This window comes from Rhipicephalus microplus, chromosome 4 (genome assembly GCF_043290135.1).
Source record: "Rhipicephalus microplus isolate Deutch F79 chromosome 4, USDA_Rmic, whole genome shotgun sequence".
Lineage (NCBI taxonomy): Eukaryota > Metazoa > Arthropoda > Arachnida > Ixodida > Ixodidae > Rhipicephalus > Rhipicephalus microplus.
In genome coordinates this window covers 37,232,190-37,255,381 of record NC_134703.1, presented here as the reverse complement: position 1 = coordinate 37,255,381, position 23,192 = coordinate 37,232,190, and the positions used below count along the sequence as shown (strand labels likewise).

Genomic DNA, 23,192 nt, shown 5'->3' with positions numbered 1-23,192 from the left:
CAAGAGATAACTAACTCCTCAAATTCATGTTGCTGTAAACTGATAAATGTTGATAGAAATAAATCAGATTTGTCTGGACGCATTTTTAGCCTCGAGACATTTTTCAGTTCAGTCAGTTTTACCAAACACCTCTTATGGACAAGATATGTATAGCACAAGTGTAAAAAGAATGAAATTGCTTTATTTAGAATACTACCTCAAAAATATGTTTCACAGTTTATGGTAAAAGTTACAAAACGATTATGCAAAAGCGGAGTATTGTATATAAATTCAAAGTAATTATAAAGCTCACCGACAAGAATGCCAGTGCTAATGAACACTGGACTGCTAAATTCAGATGACAGTTAATGCCCTAAAAAGTACACATGCATATAAAAATAGAGCGATGCTGAGCCCCAGTTTTCTTAGAAATCAATGGGCAATACTTAGTAAAGTACATATTTACATTTTTTTACATTACAGCAAGTGGCTGCATGTGAACGGTATGGCAGTGCCACAGGCTAAAAACAAAATAGGCAAGCCTGAGGAGTGCCCTTCACGAAAGTTCTGGGACAAAGTTGGGGTGAACGACCAAGATTGGGTTTTCGTCTTCTTCACTGTCTGCTTCAGCGCCTTTCAGGCCACTCTTGGAGAGTGCGATGAGAATGTGATCCTGCCAAAAAAGTTCAGCGTAACAATCAGCATTTGTTTTCAGAACCTGTTACCTTAAAAACTCACCGTAGAACACCATTATGGACAACCAGTTAGCAGCAAACAAAATATCTAAAGGAGTGCATACACTTATTCCTGAAGATGGCACACAATGATTATGAAGGTTTAGAAAAAAACTAGGGGTACATGTATATTCGAACTTCCGAGTATCTTTGAAATAGTGTTCACTATTCAATTCACATTGGAATTTTACTATTGAAAGTGTTCAAACTTCCAGAAAATAAGTAGGCACATAATGGTTTCATTTGCTGAAAATCAAATCACGATGCTTCTAAATGATGTATGCCAATCCGATTCGCCCTGCGAACTTCCACCTATTACAGTAAGATTAAGAGCCACCACCGCACCTTGACACTATTTTAGATGAGGCACCTCAACCAGTGTAGTTAGAGAATATAGTGTAAAAGTGCGAAGTACAGCATCTGCTTAGATATACAGGCAAAATGGGGGGATGGGGGGGGTCATTAAACACCCCGCAAGTGCCTTCAAGACACCGCTGCAACGTCGCCACAGTACCCCCCGAGGAAGGAACCAAGTGGATTCCGAAACGTCAAGGTCTTGCGTATTTTAACATACTTTACTTTTTCCCACTGGTCTCATATCCTTCATGATGCACAAGATTATTCAAAGAATGCATCATCGACTAAGTATTGAAATTCCTTACTGGTATCACCAAGTCACTGCCAACAAAAAAACGATATATACGTGCAATTCCGTAGTAAAACCTGCTTGAAGCACCACTACAACATTCTTTGTCTTTTCACTGAAGCAGAGGAAAAATTCTGGTTTTATGGTGGCCCAATGGCACATTGTGGAAATGCCAAGGAGAAATTGGAAACCAGTATGACAAGGAATGCACACTGTGGTTGGCATTGGTAGTAGAGAAGACAGACTGCTTCTCTAGTTCTGCACAATGCATGTGTATAGTACATTCACACAGCAACTTGACACTGCGCAAAAATGAGGGGTTGCTTCAGCGTACAGGGTCTGTCAAAAGCTTCCAGGCGACACTGCCATAGGAATATGCGAGATAGTGGCCTGGGAACTTTTGAAGGACTCTGAATATTGTGGCTATGTGAAGCCGATCATCCATAGTTGTGTGCAGCACGTGACCTGCTTGCTCACACCATCATTGTCAATACACTTGCTGCATTGCCATGATTAGTATGTGCAGAATAGATTCTCTGCATCTGCTCCACTGGTGACCATGCATGGATGCAGTTACAGTCGACTCCCGGTAATTCGAAGTCGCTTAATTGGAAGTTTCGGTTAATTAGAAATGAGCAAGTGGTCCCATCAGTTTTGCATGCAATCGTATAGAAAAAAATGCTCGATAATTCGAAGTTAAAAACTCATAATATTGGTTAATTAGAAGTTTTTTCAATCGACAGTCTCGTCGCGACCGTAATTTTACAGTAAAATGGGGAACTTTTAATATGCCAAAACATCTGCCGGACCGCGCTGGTGTCTTCGCCATCACTACTGTCCGCAGCGCCACAGATCTTGAAGCGGCAATCTTTTTAACGCTGGCGAATCGCATCGGCGGCATCGACTGACTCTTTAGTTGACTTTTGTCGAGACTCGAGTGTGTCACCGTGTCACCCGCGCGCTGGGTTGATTCCACACGTGTTTCTGCGCTTCTGATTTTGAGTGTTGTAGTTGTGACGTACGTTTGATAATGGCAACTCGTGGCCCTTACTGAACGCTAGACCTAGCGACGAAAGTCGAAGTCTTGAAGGAAGTTGACCAGGGAGGCACCGCCAAACAAGACATTGCAAGAAAGTACGGCATTAAGCCTAACACGCTGTCGACTTTCATAAAGAATAAGCGCTCAATATTGGATGCGTTTGAAAGTGAAAAATTCAAGACATCACGGAAGCGGATGCGCACCGGCGCCTACCCCGAGTTGGAGGAAGCACTGCTGATTTCGATCAGAGAGGCACGAAACAACAAACTTCCTCTATGTGGTGAAGTCGTCACGGCAAAAGCGTCATCGCTTGCTGAAATGTTGGGCATCAACGACTTCGCTGCTTCGGATGGGTGGCTTACGCGTTTCAAACATCGCCACGACCTGATTTTTAAAAGCGTGTGTGGGGAGAAGGCGTCAGTCGATGAGGAAACGTGACTGACATGGAAAGCGGGCAAGCTTCGCGAGTACCTCAAATAATACCAGCCGGCAGACATTTTTAATGCAGACGAGACTGCACTTTTTTATCGGCTGCTACCGGACAAGACCCTGACATTTAAAGACGACGACTGTTCTGGAGGTGAAAAAAGCAAAGAGAGAGTGTCAGTGCTAGTCGCGGCGAACATGACTGGCACAGAACGGTGTCGCCTGCTTGTGATCGGGAAGGCTGCCAAGCCTAGGTGCTTTAAAGGCGTGAAGACTCTTCCTGTGGATTATGCCTCGAACAGAAAGGCGTGGATGACATCCGATATATTTAAGGACTGGATCACCAAACTCGACCGCAAGTTCGCGCAATCAAGCAGTAAGGCGTTGTTCCTTGTGGACCAATGTAGTGCCAACATGAACGTACCTGCCTTGAGTGCCATCCGTCTTGTGTACCTGCCTGCAAACACGACGTCCGTGTTGCAGCCCATGGATTAGGGCATAATAAAAAATGTGAAGGTATTGTTTAAACTAATAAAAGTGTCATTTTTAGTGTTTTTTGCTTATTTCAAAGTTTGTTTAATTCGAAGTTTTTGCGGTTCCCGTGAACTTCGTATTAACGGGAGTCGACTGTAATATCTCATTGGTTCAATGTCGCTATGACAAGCTGCTACTGCAAGAGATGTACACTCCCTGTCTCCTTGACACACTTAGCACTTCTGCACAAGAAGGAAGAGGGGAACAGCAGCACAGTGTGCTTGGGTTGATGCCTATTAAAAGTGTACGGCAGCTTAGGACAGTGCTATGCAACACACAAAGCCGGACAGTTGGTTGAATATACTTACTGAGATGGGGCTGTCAACGATAAGTTGCACACACCCATTTGTTAGTGGCCACTATCACACCTCCGTGCTTTTTGCTATGCTTATTCATACAGAGGCGGCGTTGCACTTGTACCAGTCTCGGTACATACCGAAATGCAGACAGGAGCAGATCCAGACTCATTTTAAGAGCCACAGTGACAAATGAAATTGTTACTCAGTGTAGTCTAAGTTGTAATCTTCTGTCATCATTTTTCAAACTGGCAACAGAAGAATTATGTCACCGCCACACTCAGTTCAGCTAAGGATTGCAAAGTTCTATTTTTTTCCGTGAAATTGGCTTTCTCAAAAGTCAAGATAGTTTCAAGCCAGTAGCCAGCTTACCCGGTTCACAAGTCGTTCGATTACTTTTTCCACAATGGTCTTGCGCTGGATCAGCTCTTCCTCCGTCTCTATCTCGCTCTCTATTTCCTTCAGGTACCAGTTGATCAGATCCATGCGCCGTACACCACCTTCATCCTCAGATGCAGCCCCTTCCTTCTCTGCGGCTGTTGCAATAAAGAACAGAAAGATGGAAGAGCAATACGACATTGTTTAAGCCAGGCTCACTGCTACATTCTTTTGCTGCATTTATTTTACAAAAGTAATTAAACAGATGCAACAAAATGTCACCTAAACTCGCTGACAGTGTAAATGATCATTTGAAGGCAGAGAAGTGTTGCATATAAACAATAAACCTACAGAAAACACAGCTCAAAGACTGGTAAGCCACCATAACTGAAATACTTTCTGTAGTGGGCACGTTCGAGCCAATGTGGCCATGGATGCAGACCGAAGCCCAATGATTGCAGTAATGATACGCACTGTCCGCGTCCGCTACAGTGGCCCCGTTTATTCTTACAACATTCTTTATGTAGATATCTCTATAGAGGGCGCCCCAGAAGCAACACAGCTCGAGTGACGTATGTCACACGCTCTCTACACTTTCCCCCAGCCAACAGGTTGCTTTCCACACTTTTCATGAGGTCAATACAGTTGCACCCTTTTGTAATAGACATGCACAGGGCAGATGGTACCCTGCTTATAAGAGCTGTCTGTTTATAAGCAGGGTACCATGTATGCATTTTCTCATGAACACTACTTTCAATGTAGGCACACAGGCGTCTCTTATACCCTTTTATCTCTTACATCCAGGGTTGCCACTGGAGGCTACTTTTCACCAAATTGGCAATTTTGGGAGTGCCATGGCAATCTAAAATTATGAATGGCGACATGAAGAATTTTTGGCAATTTTCAGCTTAAGTCTTGACTGAATTATCCATGCTATACTCAGTGTCTTCAAGACGAATAGGCGACAACAATTTTTCTAATTTTTCTAGCTTTAGACCCACCAGTAGAAAGCACACTTTACGTGCAATTGAGCACGTCTATTCTGCTTCTTTTGTGTATCTTCTTGCGTCTGTCAGCAACCTCCCAGGAGAATTTAGGTCAGTGGACTGCTTCGCACACCGCGAGGCGATGGTGTTATACTGAGTTTTTTAGGTGCTCTAAAGGGGCACTGACACCTTTTTTCGAGCCAAGTTTGTTCTGCCTTACAAATATCCTGTATACAGAGACAGCTCTAGGAAATGTAACGCTCAGCTAAAGCTGATAATATATTTTATTTTAATATTAAGCCTTTCAGATGCCACCTATGAATAACTGTCGGTATATGTGTCAAATCACTACAACTTTACTTCAAGGCACTCAATATTCTAGTGCAACAAGAATAACAAGATAATTTTTGAATTTAGGTGTTATAGTAACTCATCATATTTAATTTGTAATTAAATATAGCCTTACACTGAAGTGTGGCAGCTTGGGTTAGTTGGTATGACATGACGATAGTTAAAGCACGAGAACAGAACGACGACACATAGACAAGAAGGACGCTCGTGTCCTTCTTGTCTCTGCGCCATCGTTCTGTTGTCGTGCTATAACTGTTGTCATGTTTTACACTGAAGCCATTAATGCTTACTTTTGGCATAAACAGAATGAAATCTCAGACAAGGATTATAGCACAAATTCATTTTATATGTCCATTTTGAGCAAAGAAAAATTCTGCTTTCCACATTGCTTGCAGAAGGCGGCACGTCGCGTGACTTGTGAAATGTGATAGTGCCTTCAGAAAAGTGATCATATGTATTAGTACACTGCAAAATGGAGGTAAATTATGAGAAATTTATTATGCAGGAGGTTCAATCTATTCAAAGTACGATATATCTTGCTATTTATTAACCTCTACTTGATGCAAATAGCAAAAACGAGTGGTGTACACAATTGTGTACGTAGCGTCTCAGAGAGAGTCAATCTTCTCACGGTGCACTGACTGACATGGGCACTAACTTTACGTCAGGCTACAGTACTACTCCTGGTGACTTCACGCAGCAGTCTGGCTGGATGTGATGACGTCAAGCACCGAAACACAAAAAAACGGCAGTTTTCATGTCGACTTCTCGACCGTCTGCTCGCACTGTGCGGTTCGTTCATCGTTGACAGCGTGAGGGCCTGTACAAGCACTACACGTGTTTGGACACGTAGGCACCCAAGTAGAGGGCAAATGAGCAAATTGGAGACGCTTTTTCATCCTCCGCTTGGGTGCGGCAGATGTCGCGGCACGTGCGTCGACAGTTTCCACACCTGCGGCGCACAGCAGATGAAGCAGCCGGTCAAAGAAGCAATGCATACATCATGAAAACTTGCGCTTGGCACATACTATCGCCTAGTTGCGCTGCTCATGCCATATCCTGACAACAGGGTACAGAAGGAACCGAAACTAGCTTTTAAAAGCATGCTGTAATTAATTTTTCAAGGCACACTCACGCTTACCGCTACATTTCCTAAGCTCTCGAGAGCTTAACTTATCATTCGACAAAAAAAAAAGGCAAGTGAAAAAATTTTTATGTTACCTTTAAGAGCTTTAAGCTTCTTAAAAGTTGCATCCGAAGTGGCTAGGTGACAGACAGTTAGGCTGCGTGTTCCGACCATCGCACTAACTGTCCTGAGTAGCTTGTCGACTTCTTTACAGCTGTAGTACCCCCTAATTTCCTATCTAGTTTAAATTTGTTAACACACTTTTCAGGTCGGTCAAGAAATCGGGTTCCTTAGGCAGCCTTCAGAAACTTCAGAAACTGCACTGAGGCAAATGTGTAGCGTAAGCATGCTACGGGCATTGAGATAGGTTCGCAGTACTTTCGAAAAAGTTATTCCCATTGTTCTGTAATTAAGTTGTTTGATTATGAGACATGATTTCACTGCAATGAAAATCTCTGAATCTGCAGGAAGGCTACGTACGCCGTCCCCTTCTTGGTGTAACGGCTGCTTTGCCTTTTACTTGCTACAACTGAAACCATCACGAACTTTTGTTATGGGAGGGACAGTAGCATTCAGGAACGCTGCTGGAGCATGCATGCCCTTTCTCTGTGAAGCAGCTTGTGCAAATGGTGTTGAGAAACATCAGTATAATGGAGGCGTTACGGATGGTACTGTACTGCACGGGGTTATACAAAATTAGCAATTTTTATAACTAGACAAGCAAGACATACGAAAAGTGGCAACTTCCTTGGCAAAATTGAAGAAGAATGGCGAATTTTGGAGACTTTTCGCTCGTCGCTTGGGGAATTTTACTCGATTGTCAGTGGCGATCCTGCTTACATCAGCAGGGTTGCCACTGCAGGGTAGAAGGTTATTGCTGCGGAGCCTCCTCGCTTGTTCGTTACGTTTTATATGCATGGGTTGCACGTGACGTCATTTCCGGCTGGCGAAGTGAGCGACCTCCATGTGTGTCAACCAAGGTATGTATAGACTGGTAGCGATGGCTCCATAGAAGCCCATACATTCAGAAAATGGTGGCTGATACTGCTGCTCATGAGGCTTAGCGCCATCTCTGTGAGGAGGAAACACTTCGAACAAAAATAAAGCGGATGTGATGCAATAGCTTGTAAACAAAATGACATCATTTTGTGTGCACTAGCGCGAAAGGTGATCTTAAATTACTATTCATAGGCCCCCGACATGCGCTTAGGCGATCGCCGACGAGTCATCCACGAGTCCGCTTCAAGTTAACGCCAGCTAATCTAATACGAACCCTTGACTAAATAGTGATGTTTAAGTGTACTAACGTTGACTGTGCCACGGTTTGTTTAGAAAACTTGCTCTCCGAACTTTTATTCGCCGTTCATGGCATCTTCCGTCGATGGATTAAGGCAACCAAAAACATAGCCTAGTATACATGTCATATTTGCAGCGTGGCTTATTTGTTATGTTTCATGAAATGGTCTGACTGTACTATAGTTGAGCCCCATTATAAGAGACACACGCATGGAAATATTTCTTGTTCATTAAATGAGGTGTCTCTTATGATCAGCATGCCCACGAATGCATTTTCTTATCTATCCCTATCTTAATGTTGGCACACTGGCCTCTCTTACACCCATTTGTCTCTTAAATCAGTGTCTCTTACATCAGTGTCTTATAAACGGCTCCGACTGTGTAAGACCACTGTTGAAGAAACCCACACAAAAAAATAAACACACGCAGAACTTGAATGCCAAAAAATGACAGGTCACAAGGAACACTTGTTGCTGGGATAGTTGGCACACACATAATATCACGATTCATGTCGCAACTGCATGGCATGCCGAGTGCAACATGATACCTTGAGAAACGTGAAGCATGGGCTAACAAAAGAAAACAATTGGCTGCTTATGTCATACAAAAGATACTCCGAACAACCTGTGCAGTAGCCAACATACTGGTCACAGGCAATGTACTTTTCACACGTTTATAGATACAGCGCAACTAGTAAATGCCGCTGCTGGTGCTGATAATATTGTGACGTAAAATGAACCAGGCATCAGAAATGTCAGGGAGCACAGCACAGCATGAGTCTTGTCCGCTAGGTTACTGGTAGAGAGAGAGAGAGAGAGAGAAAAAAAAGCCAGTAGCACACACCTTCCATTCGAGTCTCCTCACGCAGCAGGTGTAAAACAAGCAAGTTTGCGGTCTTCTTGTAGTCCTCGTATGAAAGTGTAAGAGCCTTCTGCTGCGCAGCTGTGAGATGTGGCTTCTTGGCACTTGCTTCCTTCTTCTGCTTAGGCTTGATGATGCCAATGTCATTCACATCGTCTCCATCACCATGTGCATCCCCAGCAATGCCATTGACAGGTGGCTCGTCAACCTCCATGGCATCCTCTGCGTTTTCTCCACCTTCTGCCTCATTCTCTTCGTCTTCCTCCTCATAGAGATGAATGTCTGGCTGTTCCACACGAATGATGGACTTGTTGAGCAGACGATATGCCTCCTTCACATGCTTGGGAAGAACCTGTCGGCAGTTTGCCATCAAGAGAAGGCGAAAAATCAGAATGCATTCGCTATGAAGAAAACAGGTATATATTGATATATAAAAACCTAATTAAAAAACAAAACACAATAAATCGCACTCAAATTCAACAAAAACAGAACCTTTGTAAAAAATGCTGAGGAATCTTTTTTTTATCACTACACCAACTGCAAGTTTTTATTGTGAAGTTGGCTTTCCTAATGGTGGCTGGTCACTGACTGCAAAGACAGCATGTTTGAGTGCAGCCCGCTTGCACTACGACATTGAAAATGTAGACTCAGCCATTTTGATATAAACACGCACAATAGACAAGCCCTAGCACATGCAACTACGGCAGGACCTTGTCTCCACATGAAGCAAAGCACATTCCGCCATTAGTTGGGCAAATGTGCAACACAGGGAAGCGATTATGCAGCACAGGAAAGCGAATATGCTGCACAGGGAAGAGCAATTGCAGATTATGAAAAGTATATCGCAAACTTTGTCTTGTAGGTACACTGCAAACAACTCTGCACTGTTGTTGTACAAAAATTGCCATAGCTACAGACAAATTTTTGTGTAGTTCCACCTTAAAATACAGTGAAACCTCATTAAACCGTACCCGCGTAAACAGTAGCTTCGTTTTAAAAGTAGTGAAGTCAAATCCCCAACTCGGCGGCCATTGAACATAATGAATTTTGTATGTGCATAAGCCGTATTAGCTTATCGCGTATGTATCGGTTAATAAGTAGTTTTTCCAATTTTCGTTGCGCACTCGCCGCGGCATGTCGTCCCCCAATGCGCGTCCCAACAGAACAGCAAGCCCCAGAGATCGAAACACGCCTTGCTTGTTTGTGTTGATGATGATGGCGGCTGTGTTGGTGAGCGCCAACTCTTGGATTTTTCTGCAACAAGAAGCACTCGGCCGGCTAGGTTTCTGGTGTTGTCCACACGATGGCGCTTTGCACAAACACGCAAACACGGTGTGCGCTTGCTTTGCTTTCTTTGTTCCTTTGCCGCCGTGCATAGATGTTCTCTGGTTGGTCCGTGCCGTACAGCTCTCGCGTCGTTTTTCACGTGTTGTTATGTGTGCTTGTGCTGCTTGGTACTTGCATCATGCCGAAGCTGGGACAAAAGCATAGAGTGCTGAAAATAGCGGAGAAATTAGACATAATTCGTGCTATTGAAAGTGGCACAAAAAATCAGCGCTGGCACGCGAAAAGCACCTGCCGTTAACCACGGTGTGTGGAATTTGGAATTCCAGAGAGAAGTTGCTCGGCAGTGCTGCAGCAACTGCGAAAAGGTGCCGGCTACGCGGTTTGGCGTTTTCGGATGTAGAGGAGGCACTGGTGAAGTGGCTAAAAGCTGCACAGTCAAAAAATCTGCTTATCAGCGGACCCCTGCTCGTGGAGAAGGCCCTGGTTTTTGCCTCGATGCTCAACCATGACAACTTTGTGAGCAGCAATGGCTGGCTGGCCAGATTTAAGGCGAGGCACGGCATTACCATGAGGACTGTTTCGGGAGAGGTGCTGCTGCTGACGTGGATGGCGTGGAGCAGTGGCAAAATGGTTAGCTGAAGAACATCTTGAAGACTACGCACCTGATGACATCTTTAATATGGATGAATCGGCGCTATTCTTTAAGCTGCTACCAGAAAAAACACTCGCGTTCAAAGGCGAGACGTGCACTGGCAGCAAGCATGCAAAAGACAGAATATCAGTGGCATTTTCCGTAATCATGTCTGGAACCGACAAAACTCCGCTCCTCGTGATTGGAAAGTCGGCGAAGCCTAGATGTTTCAAAGGCGCCCGGTTGCCATCAGGGGTCATCTATCGCAGCAACACCAAAGCATGGATGACGGCAAAACTCTTTGAGGAGGACGTGCGCCTCATCGATCGTCATTTTGCAGCTAAGAACATAAGAGTTATTATTTTAGACAACGCTTCGGCGAACGTCGCCCTGGACAACCTGACGGCTGTGAAGTCGGCGTTACTGCCACCAAACACAACAGCGATTGCCCAGTCCTTGGACCAAGGCATCATTTGAGCTGTAAAACAGCTCTACAAGAAGAATCTGCTGCGCAGATTTTTTCTCGCCATTGAATGTGGCAAATTATTCTCCATCGACCTGATTGGCGCGATTCACCTACTTGAATACTCGTGGCGGCAGGTTGAAGCAACAACAGTTCAAAATTGCTTCAAGCGTGCTGGCCTCAGTGTGTGTGCGGGCGACGCAGATGATGCCAGTGACACCATCAACTAGACTTTGGACATCGTAGACGAAGCTTGCAAAACTCTGCTAGCTGAAGTGCTGGAGCGGCAGGGCGTTGCGGAAAGCATTTCCTAGTCCGACTTAGGAGACGCAGACAGCGATGTGCAGACATCTCCAGACATATCCAACGAAGCCATTGTTGCCTGGGTTGCCAGTGTCGCCAAATGAGAGTGATGAGGACGACATGGAAAGCGACAACACGGGTGATCCAGGTTCGACAGTGGCCGAAGCTTGCATTGCGTCGGCATCATGCGGGTATTTGCCGAGAAGAGTAGGCTGGTGGAAAAGCTGGCTCACAGCATAAGTGAGTTTGAGGCCGCTGTCGTTGCTGCTAGGCCGCCGCGTCGTCAAATTAAGATTACAGACTTTGTCACGCAAAGTTAATAAATTACTGCACGTTTTTTGTTCTTTCATCGCACTCTCTGAAGGTTTCTTTTTTTGAAAGGTAAGTGAGCGACCCGACGCTATTTCGGTTAAGCAGTACGACCGTTTAGTATGTACTTTTTCCGAGCTCCGGCCAACTACGGTTTAACGAGGTTTCACTGTACAGTCAAACCTCAATATATCGAACATGGATATATCGAATTATTGCCTACATCGAACGGTTCCTATATCACGCGGGAAATCGCATGCATTATTGATTTTTATTTCGAACAAAGTTTGACATATAATGGATATATCGAACTCGGCCACCCCAAACCGCCCGCGCTCCATTGACAGGCGGAGAGCTTTCCCGCAACTCTCGAAAGTAGCGGTAGAGCGGAGGGCGTTTACGAATGCTGCACACATCGATGGCGCCAGAAGCGCCACTTTTACGTAGCGGCGTACGCGCGCCGCAGCCTTGCGGTAGAGGTTCTTAAATGAGGAAAGAGAAGAGAAAAGCGCGGAGCTGTTATCGTCTTTCAATATGAAGGCACCAACACGGCTTCGCGTGGGAGATGGGGGAGTGGAAGGTAAAGATTAAAGAGGAAAGTATAGGAGGGAAAGGACGCAGACGACTGTCTCGGACGGGGCCCGCGCTGCCGCCGGGAAAGGGAAAGCAGTCAGGCGAGCCAGCATGGGCGCGCCATGTGCGCGCTTTACACCCGGACTCACGCCGCAGCCTTGCAGCTTGCAGTCGTTGCAGTCTCTATGGTGTCAACGGCACACTGCACACTTGTTGCAAGCTCCTCCCCCGTAGCATCGGCAGGCATCGGTCGTTGTGCTCGCAGTGTTCGTGCGTTCGGAGTTAGGCCTGTCGCGCAATGTGGTGCGCGACAGGCCTAACTCTGAACGGCGGAGCTCACGGATGTGGAGATTGTCGCCGAAGCTACTGCTGAGCAGCCAAATGAAGACTCTGCCGAGGTGGATCCCGCAAGCGCTGATGGAGCCCCGCTCCCGACATCAGCTGAGGTTGTGCGGCGCGATTGAAGGCACCGGCCTATCACTTATGGATCGCCTGGACTATATTGAGGACGCAGTCGTCAAACACGCCATGGCCAACAAAAAGCAGGCTACTCTTTTTCAATATTTTAAACCAACACAATAAATACTATGTTTGAATCTTCAAGTGAGTATTTACTGCACCACGCTTGAACGGTTCGTTGGTTGTTTTCAGCAAGCTGTTGACGCAATTTTTTCATAACTTTTTTTTATATTGAATTCTGCATATATCTAACTATTTCGCGATCGCCGTGCCGTTCGATATATCGAAGTTCACCTGCATTCACATAAGAATTCAGAAATTCCAGCAGTGTATTTATATTTATTTCACGTGTGGGTGGAACTGTTGTGGTTGTCCAAATAATTAAATTATGGAGGATAATGAATTTAGTGAATAAATGCCAGTGGTCGACTGCATTTGCAATGAATTTGCCCTGACAGCCACGAATAATTTCTCAAACATGGCAGTCATAAGAGCAAGCATGCCAAGAGAACCTCGAAATAAATTTCCCTAGTTCAGGTTCACTCACCTGGTCTGAGCAGTGCATCCGAGCAATGCCCTCAGCTATGCGAACCATGCTTTCCAGCTGCCGCACAGTAATTCTCCACGATGACTTCGACAGGCCTCCAGCATCACGCTGTCGTAGCTGCCGGTACTGTTCCACAAGGTAGTCCCGTGCCTCTGTACTGACCTAGCATACAGAGAGCTGTCCTGTAAACCCTGTTCACTGAAGAATAACCAGAGTCTGCTCAAAAACTATAAAGAGCCATGAAATGTCAAACCAATGAAAATAACAGAGGATTCAAACCTTCTCAGCGTAATGTAGTGAAGGGCTAAATTTGCTTCAGATCCCTACCTGTCTTACACGCACAGTTTTTCGTAATTCCTGGGCAGTTCAAGCTGCGGCATTACTTTTCAGAGGAAAATATCCTAGCTTTAATGTTGCTTCACAAGACTCGTTCGTTTTGGCATATACATTTTGCAGTCTTCGACAAGCAAACTTAATCCTTGGTGCGCTATAGTGATGACCACGAGCTGTATCCGAGAAGCTGCAATAAGGCCTACAGTGATGTCACAGACAGTGTTGAAAAGTTATTAGTACAGAACTCCTGCTGGATGCAATACCGTGATTCTGCATTTATATCCAATTGCTGTCATGATTGCCAGCTGTCACAGTTGAAATGACAGTGATCTACTCACCTTGGGCTTAAACATCCGTGCAAACTGGATATAGCGCTGAATGTCTTCATGACTGTATTTCTTCTCGAGGCTATCTTCGTGGTTGCAGTGCAGATCTATGATGCGCCGTGCAATTGCATAATCTGTGACCTATGATTTAGGGCACAATATAAAATTAATTAAATACATTTTGATCTTGCAGATGTAAGGTCACAATTACATCCTAATAACTTTAGCACCTAGACTAGCATAGGTGTGCTCAACCAAACTTCCTCAAATACACACAAACCTCGAAATAATGATCCAGATATAACAAAACACCGGTTATAACAAAGTATTAAAATAGTCTGTGAAGAAGAAAACGCATCGTTGGCAAGCAACATCGCCACCGCTTGGGTACTGGGTGCTGGGCTTCTCTCGCTCGGCTCGTGCTGATCATCGCCGGCATCTGCTTGACCGTTGCTCTTTCCCGATCGTGTTTCATCGTAGGACCACCGTCGCAACAGTCGCCAATAAACCCCTTTTCTATTGGTGGAGGGTGCTGACCTTCCCCTTTGCTCGAACCTGGGTTCTGCCATTCGCCGTCGCCTAAACCTGGATCTGCGCAACCGAACGCTACCTCGCTCGCATCATGGCAACCAACAACGCGCAACCTGGCTATTCCAATCCATCCTCCAGCAACCCCGGCAATCTTCGCTAGCGACAGCCCGAGGTCTTTAGCGAAGCTGATGAGACCGACGTGGAAGACTGGTTCGCTAACTACGAAATGGTGAGCGCAAACAACAAGTGGGATGACGCGGACAAGTTGACTAACGTCATCTTTTACCTCACTGACGTGGTCGAAATGTGGCATAACAACCACAAAAACGGCATTACGACGTGTTCCATCTTCAAAACGTCGTTTGCTGATGTTTTCGGCCGACCCGCTGTCCGCAAGTCCAGAGCCGAACAACGCTTGCGGACTCGCGCACAGAAGCCATCTGAATCGTTCACCAGTTACATCGAAGACATTATTGGTCTTTGCAACCGTGTGAACACCGCCATGCCCGAGTCAGAGAAGATTCAACACATCCTCAAAGGGATAAATGACGGCGCATTTCAGATGCTCCTGGCGCGCAATCCTGCCACCGTTGCGGAACTTGTGACTTTATGTCAAAGTTTCGACGAGTTGAGAAAGCAGCGCGCCCTGACTCTGCCATTTTCCTCACACGCTGACTCACTATCTAGTCTTACTTCTGTTCCTGATTACTCAACAACCCTGCAAGAGATCAAAGACTTTGTGCGTGAAGAAGTAGCTCGGCAGCTGTCGTTGATTCCCTTCACGCAGCAGCCGCCGTCCTCTCGTCTGCCCTCCCCACTCCGCGACGTTATTGCCGAAGAGGTAGCTCAGGCTGTTCCCATCGCTGCCCACCAGCAGCCAGTGGCCATGCCTGTTCCCCATGCGCCGGCTATGCAGCCCGTGGCCGCGCCTCTTACTTATGCCCAGGTGGTACGCAGCAGACCCCGCCAGCAGCATTTGCCCCCCATGTCTGCACTTGCTCCCCACTCTACCCCTCTTTCGACACCTTGGGCCGCACCGCGAGTCAGCAATGCCTGGCGCACTGCTGACAATCGATCAATCTGCTACGCCTGCGGTACTCCAGGACATGTGGCACGATATTGTCGTCGTCGCTTCCAATGGCAACACAACGCTACTTGGCCGTTACCGTATGATCCGCAGCCCACGCACCTACCTGCTCCCTACCCCTCACCGCAGTGTGGCTACACTAACCTTCCGAGTCTCAGTCACCCCAGCCCCCATCTCCGACTCACTCTCCCCGCTCGCCGTCTCCTCGCAGGCGATCTCTGTCCTCAATGCATCCCCGACCCGCTTCCTCCAACCGGGAAAACTGAACGCCGCAGTTCCAGAGGCAAGAACTGCGCCGTCGTCAAAATGCCCAAGCCCTCGCACTTCATCTACTAACGTCGTCGCCATATCTGTCGATGGTGTTTCTACCTTAGCCCTCATCGACACAGGTGCTGCCGTTTCTGTTATAGCCGCCCAGCTCTGCCGCTCCCTATGCAAAGTGACCACGCCGCTCTCTGGACTATCGCTTCGTACGGCTAGCGCACAACCAGTTCGACCTCTCGGAACCTGTACAGCCCGCATATTCATCCAAGGCTCTATGTACGATGTCGAGTTCATCGTCCTTTCGGTATGCTCGCATGACGTTATCCTCGGGTGGGACTTCCTGTCACATCATCATGCCGTCATCGACTGCGCACGCGCTGAAGTTCAATTTTTGCACCTGTCTGGCGAGCCTTTGCACGAAACTTTTGAGCGGTCCCCGAAACTCGTCGTACATGAAGACACTGAAATTCCGTCAGCCTCTCTTGCCGTTGTCCCTGTTTGCTGCGATGACCATAACGATGCTACAGTAATGTTTACACCTTCCGACATCTTCATGAGCCGCAGAGCCGTTTCCTTGCCTTTCGCTACACTTGACGTCACTGCTGACCGAAGCAATATTTTCGTCCATAACAACCTTTCTGCACCGCTTACGCTACTTGCCGGCGAATGTCTCGGTCGAGTGGAGTACCTCGATTCCTCTTTATTCCTTAACATGCCAGACGAATCGTGCAGTAGCGCCTCGACCGAACTTCACGCCCTTTCCCCTCTAGAATGCTCATCGAGTGACACCTTCTCGAGTTCCATCGCCGACACCTTAAGTGCCCATGAACGCGCCGAGCTTCTTAATCTCCTCCAGCACTTTGCGAATTCATTCGACGTTTCTCAGCCGCAATTGCGTCGGACTTCCGCAGTGCACCACTACATTGACACCGGTTCGCACCAGCCATTGCGTCAAAGACCGTACCGTGTCTCTGCTGCAGAACATCATCAATGACCAGGTCGAAGAGATGCTACGCCGTCGTGTCATTCAACCATCGCACAGTCCTTGGGCACCTCCAGTCGTTCTAGTTTGAAAGAAGGATAGATCGATTCGATTTTGCGTCGACTACCGGCGATTAAACAAGGTGACGCGGAAAGACGTCTATCCATTACCGCGCATTGACGACGCCCTTGACAGCCTCCAAGGAACCGAGTTCTTCTCCTCCTTAGACTTACGATCGGGCTACTGGCAGGTTCCTATGGCAGAAGCTGATCGCCAGAAAACTGCGTTCATTACACCAGATGGCCTGTACGAATTTAACGTAATGCCATTTGGGCTTTGTAATGCTCCTGCCACGTTTGAACGACTCATGGACAACACACTGCGTGGACTGAAGTGGTCTGTGTGTCTATGCTACCTCGACGACATTGTCGTTTTCTCTCCCGATTTTCCTACACATCTGCTTCGGCTCCAACTGGTTCTGACGTGTTTAACCAACGCTGAGCTCCAACTGAACCTTATAAGTGCCGCTTCGCCGCGCGAGAGCTGTCCATCTTGGGACACATCGTGTCCAAGCGTGGTGTTCTACCCGACCCTGCAAAACTGCGAGCAGTCGCTGAGTTCCCGAAACCTACTACACTGAAAGAATTACGCAGTTTTGTTGGACTATGCTCGTACTTCCGGTGCTTCGTGCGAAATTTTGCGTCGATCATGTCACCACTGACCAACCTCCTACACGGTGACGCAGACCTTTCATCCTGGTCTCCTGACTGCGACGTTGCGTTTGCCACGCTCTGTAGTCTGCTAACATCTCCAATTTTTCGGCATTTCGACCCAACAGCTGCAACGGAAATTCACACAGACGCTAGCGGTGTTGGTCTTGGCGCTGTCCTCGCCCAACGCAAGCCGGGCTACTCCGAATACGTCGTTGCTTATGCGAGTCGCACGCTTACTAAAGCTGAGGCCAATTACAGCGTTACTGAAAAGGAGTGCTTGGCGCTAGTGTGGGCGCTTCGCAAGTTCCTCCCTTATTTGTACGGTCGCCCATTCGACCTGGTAACGGACCACCATGCACTTTGTTGGCTCGCCACATTGAAGGATCCTTCTGGCCGCCTAGCTCGGTGGGCACTGCAAATCCAGGAGTACGACATTCACGTCATCTATCGCAGCGGACGCAAGCATTCTGGCACCGACGCCCTGTCGCGTTCGCCTTTACCTCCCGACTCGGCCTGCGGAACCACTGGTACCAACTACTTCGCATCTCTCGACCTCGACTCCTTTGCCAGTGAACAGCACAAGGACCCGTGGATCGCTTCCCTTTTTGACTGTCTCTCTGAATCGTCAACCACTGCGGTACCACGATCTCTCCGACGTCAAGCTGCTCATTTCGCCATACGTGATCGGCTGCTACACCGACGCAACTACGCCCCTGAAGGTCATAAGTGGCTCTTGGTTGTCCCGCGCAGCTTGCGATCACAAATCTGCGCCTCCTTTCACGACGATCCCCAATGTAGTCATGCCGGAGTTTTCAAAACTTACGAACGCATTCGCCATTGCTTCTACTGGCGCGGAATGTATAATTTTGTTCGAAAATTCGATATGGGCTGCCCTGACTGCCAACGCCGCAAGTCACCGCCTTTCCACTCGTCCGGTGCGCTTCAACCGCTTTCGTGCCCTGCCAAACCTTTCGATCGGATCGGAATTGATCTCTATGGCCCTCTACCGACAACATCAGATGAAAATCGGTGGATCATAGTCGCTGTGGACCATTTAACACGCTACGCTGAGACCGCCACCCTTTCAAGTGCCACAACGCGGAACGTAGCATCCTTCGTGCTTCATCGCTTCATACTACGACATGGTGCACCTCGAGAACTACTAAGTGACCGAGGTCGAGCTTTCCTATCAGAAGTCGTCACGTCTCTGCTTTCTGAATGCCATGTTGTTCATCACAAGACTACGGCATACCACCCGCATACTAACGGGCTCACGGAGAGATTTAACCACACCCTTGGAGATATGCTCGCGATGTATGTGACATCGGATCATACTAACTGGGATCGCACTCTTCCATTCATCACGTTCGCATACAACACCGCAGCACAGTTTACCACTGGATTTTCACCTTTCTTTCTTCTTTATGGACGCGAACCATCCCACACCATCGACACTCTCCTTCCATACCATCCTGACGCATCCGAATGGCCATCTGTGTCCAAAGCTGCCCGAAATGCGGAAGAGTGCCATGAACTCGCACGCACCTTTACGTCACAAGAACAGCAGCGCCAGAAAGAAAACAACGCCGACTCTTCACAAAGCCACAGCTATTCCCGGGATCACTTGTATGGCTGGCCGTTCCTTACCAAACCCCGGCCTTTCCTCAAAACTCGTTCCAAAGTACGAGGGCCCATACCGCGTTTTGGAGCAAACCTCGCTGGTGGTGAATTTTCTCATTGAACTACTTTCCCCATCTGACGACATGCGCTGGCGTGGACGTGACATCGTCCACGTCGCCCGCCTTAAGCCATATCATAGCCCTCTGCCTCCGGACTCTTAGGTCGCCAGGATGGCTTTTTTTCGGCGGGGGCAAATTGTGAAGAAGAAAACGCATTGTTGGCAAGCAACATCGCCACCGCTTGGGTACTGGGTGCTGGGCTTCTCTCGCTCGGCTCGTGCTGATCATCGCCGGCATCTGCTTGACCGTTGCTCTTTCCCGATCGTGTTTCATCGTAGGACCACCGTCGCAACAGTCACCAATAAACCCCTTTTCAAGTCTTTCAATAGACAAAGTGTTAAGAATAAACCTTTATAACGAAGTTTTGGATATGATGAAGCTATTTTAGTGTGAGATGTAACTTGGTTATGATGAGGTTTGAGTGTATACAGTTAAAATGCAAAGGCTGCTTCGGTCAACATTTCACCTCATAAGTTCAATAGCTGTAACGACTAGGCTTGTGCGAATATTCAAATGCTTCGAATCATCGAGCGAATAGTAGACTATTCGAATTCGCTTCGATTCAAATTTAAGGTATTGAAAATTTCGAAGTATTCACAGTGAACGAATAGATGTATATTAGTCCGCACGTAACTGCCTGTAAAAATGGTTTCACTGCAATGTAGAAGTGCTAAGCCGCGAAAACACCTTTCCAGGAGAAACACGCTCTGCCGCAAAGCTTTAATTCGAATTTAAATGAACATTTTGCCTGAAATCAATCTATCATTTCTTAAAGCTTAAAAGCTTGTTGGAATGGCTTGTATGCTCTAAGTATAATTAATTTTAAAATAATACATATTTTATTGGTCATCACCCGCATCCTACAGAACGTCAAAACTTGCTACTACTCAAAATTGTTTAAAGTTGTTTAGACTTCCTTTGAATGAAAAAAAAGGCATATGCATAGAGACCTCATTTCAATTTAAAAAAATATTGTGCAGGTTAGTTAGGTCATGATAAATGTGCCCATTTTTCTTTATATGCCATATACAGTACAAGCTCGTTAATTCGACACCCGTTAATTCGGAAATTCGGATAATTCGGACGGCTCTATTGGTCCCGGCCAAAGTGCATGTTAATCTACGGGACCAAACCTTTGTTATTTCATCGGAATTCGGCTCCGCACCGCAATTCGGACAAATGCTGACGGCTGCTGCTACACAAAAAAGTGACAAAGCAGCGCTGGCACCACTGGAGTGAAACTGAAACCTGAGTGGCATCGCCATCATCATAAATTAGTGGGGGCGATCGCAGCGTCACCGAACGACGGCGTCTTCTTTCTTCTCCACTCAGCGCCTCCGACGCCATTTTTCCTTGTGTTGTCGTGTCGGAACCATCTCTTCTTGCGGAGTTCTCTTTTTCTTCCATTGTGACCGTATTTGCATGCCACCACCATCGTGCGCTACAGTGATGGCAACGCCGAAAAAGCGGCAGAACTACGACGCGAAGAACTTGGCGACTAAAGTGGAAATTTCGGAAACACTGAAGAACGGCGAATCGCGACAGCAGGTTATGACCAAGTACAACGTGAAGCGGAGCACATTGGGAACGTACGTGAAAAATGAACAACAGATTCGACAAGCCTTCGAAAGCGAGAAGTTTCATGCCTCTAGAAAGCGGTTGCGAACCGCAGCTCATCCCCAGCTCGAAGAAGCTTTGCTCCGGTGGATTACTGACTGTCGCAACGCGCATCTGCCTTTGAGCGGACCTCTCATCATGGCACAAGGTGAGAAGTACGCTGCAATGATGAACATTGAATCGTTCAAAGCGTCAGAAGGGTGGTTTGCGAGGTTTCGAGAGAGACACGAACTTGTCTTCAGGAGTGTGTGCGGCGAAAAGGCCAGTGTTGACGAAAGCGGGACCACCGAGTGGAGAAATGTGAAGCTGCTGGAGCACATCGCCGCATATGAACCACGTGACGTGTTCAATGCAAATGAAACTGCTCTATTTTTCAGAGCTCTGCCCGACAGGACGGTGACTTTCAAAGGGGACTCGTGCATTGGTGGCAAGAAGTGCAAGCAAAGGATAACTGTGCTTCTTGCCGCCAATGTGACTGGCACGGAGCGCTTGCCACTACTTGTCGTCGGGAAGGCGCTTAAGCCACGTTGTTTTAAGAACGTGAAAAACCTTCCTGTCGAGTACACAGCGAACAGGAAGGCATGGATGACATCGGACATTTTTCGCGGCTGGCTGCAGCAGTTGAACCGGCACTTCACGTCGAAGGACCGCAAGATAATTATGGTTGTTGACAACTGCAGTGCCCATAACTGTACAGTCCAATGAAGAGCATCAAAGTCGTTTTTTCGCCGCCCAACACTACGTCTGCTTTTCAGCCGATGGACCAGGGTATCATTCACTACGTGAAGTCGAAGTACCGCAAGCACCTGCTAGAGCGAATGATCCTATGCTCAGAAGCTAGAAAGTTGTGTCAAGTGGACATACTCGGCGCAGTGCACATCATCGCCCACGTGTGGAAAAACACTCCGCCGCAAGTCATCGCCAACTGTTTTCGGCACAGTGGTTTTGTGAGGCCCGAGCATGCAGCAGTAGCTGACGATGGCATCGAGGAGGTGTCAGCCGAGTCCACCGACGATGACTGCCCGACTTTCGATGCTGTCCTTCCTACAGATGTGACCTTTCAAGACTACATCGCGATTGATCATGGTGTTGCCACGAGTGGTCTCCTAACCGATCAAGAGATTATTATTGATGTCACGGGCGCCCATGAAGACCACGATTCGGACGAAGAATCATGCGAGGATATACAGCCGCGACCTCATTGCACCTCACGGGAAGTCTCGGAGGCGCTGTTAATAATAGAGGACGCTTGCCTGAACACTCCCGACAGCTTGCGTGCTGTTGGCCATTTGGAACAGTTAAAAAAAATAGTGATGTCAGCCGGAATCTGCGCGAAAACGCAGACGACAAATACAAAATACTTCAACAAGTAAAGGTATGCTTCTGCAGCTTGATTTTAAATGTTGTTTTCCCTGTTCATTCGTTATTTCGGCATTCGGTTGATTCGGACAGTTTTTCCGGTCCCGTGAAATCCGAATTAACGAGCTTTTACTGTATACTATTTAAACTTGATGGAAAATTATTCGACCAAAATCACTATTCGCACAAGCCTAGTAACAACTTATTGTGCACTAGTCGATGAATGCAAAACACGGCAGTATCAGCAGCTTGTATGCTACAACACAGCTTTTACTATATCACAGCTTTATCAACAGTATACTTTGGCGCTATTGAAAGGCACATCTAATGCAGAGACTGTCAGTTGCAAACAGTGAGTAAAATATGCACATGCATGAAAATGCACAAAGGCTCACATTTCCTTTTATCAGTGCCATCATTAGTGTGATCTTTTGCGATATCAATTCATAGCATGTATCATTAAAAGCGTTTTCAGCACTTTCTACATATCATCACACATACGTGCCCTGTCCACCGCATCTACGCGTTCTGAAGGAACACCAGACTCGGCGGCTTGCTGCAGTGCTGTTGTCTGAAAGATAATCTCTCACCTTCATTGTATCATGCATTCGCACACCTCTAGTTAAGAGTAGCAAAGCAACCTTTCGTCTGAGTGACTTCTATCACCCTTCCCTTCTTTCTCTCACTCAAACTTCCTCAAACTATGCGCTTGGATAAGCAGGCATATCTCGTATTGCAAAATTCTTGTTTCTTTGTTGGTGATGCCACTAAAAGGGCATACCATATTTATTAAAATGTAATACAAGTTTTTTTTTTTCCTCCAGACTTTTGCTACCTCACGTCGACCCTCACGTTACATCCAAATACTGAAGTTCAAGATGTCTAAAAAGTGCAATTATGCACACATTTCTTTTGTATTTTTTATTTTTTTCCCTAAACCACCCCCTATGTTTCGGTTGAGTAAATACAGTAAGCGTAATTTATGTTGTATTAACGCTATAAGTAAAAACAATTTTT

The 23,192-nt window shown here is 46.8% G+C and overlaps 1 protein-coding gene across 1 annotated transcript in view; it reads right to left on the bottom strand.

Moving 5' to 3' along the window:
* Positions 1-161: 161 nt before the first annotated feature.
* Positions 162-23,192, bottom strand: part of LOC119171883 (minichromosome maintenance 6) — a 41,328-nt gene continuing 18,297 nt past the window's right edge. The window contains exons 13-17 of the mRNA XM_037422752.2: positions 13,896-14,024; positions 13,225-13,386; positions 8,635-9,004; positions 4,027-4,190; positions 162-652 (exon numbers count right to left, since the gene is read on the bottom strand). Of these exons, the coding sequence (XP_037278649.2) occupies positions 536-652; positions 4,027-4,190; positions 8,635-9,004; positions 13,225-13,386; positions 13,896-14,024 (942 nt within the window). The 3' untranslated portion in view covers positions 162-535. The remainder of the gene's footprint in view (positions 653-4,026; positions 4,191-8,634; positions 9,005-13,224; positions 13,387-13,895; positions 14,025-23,192) is intronic.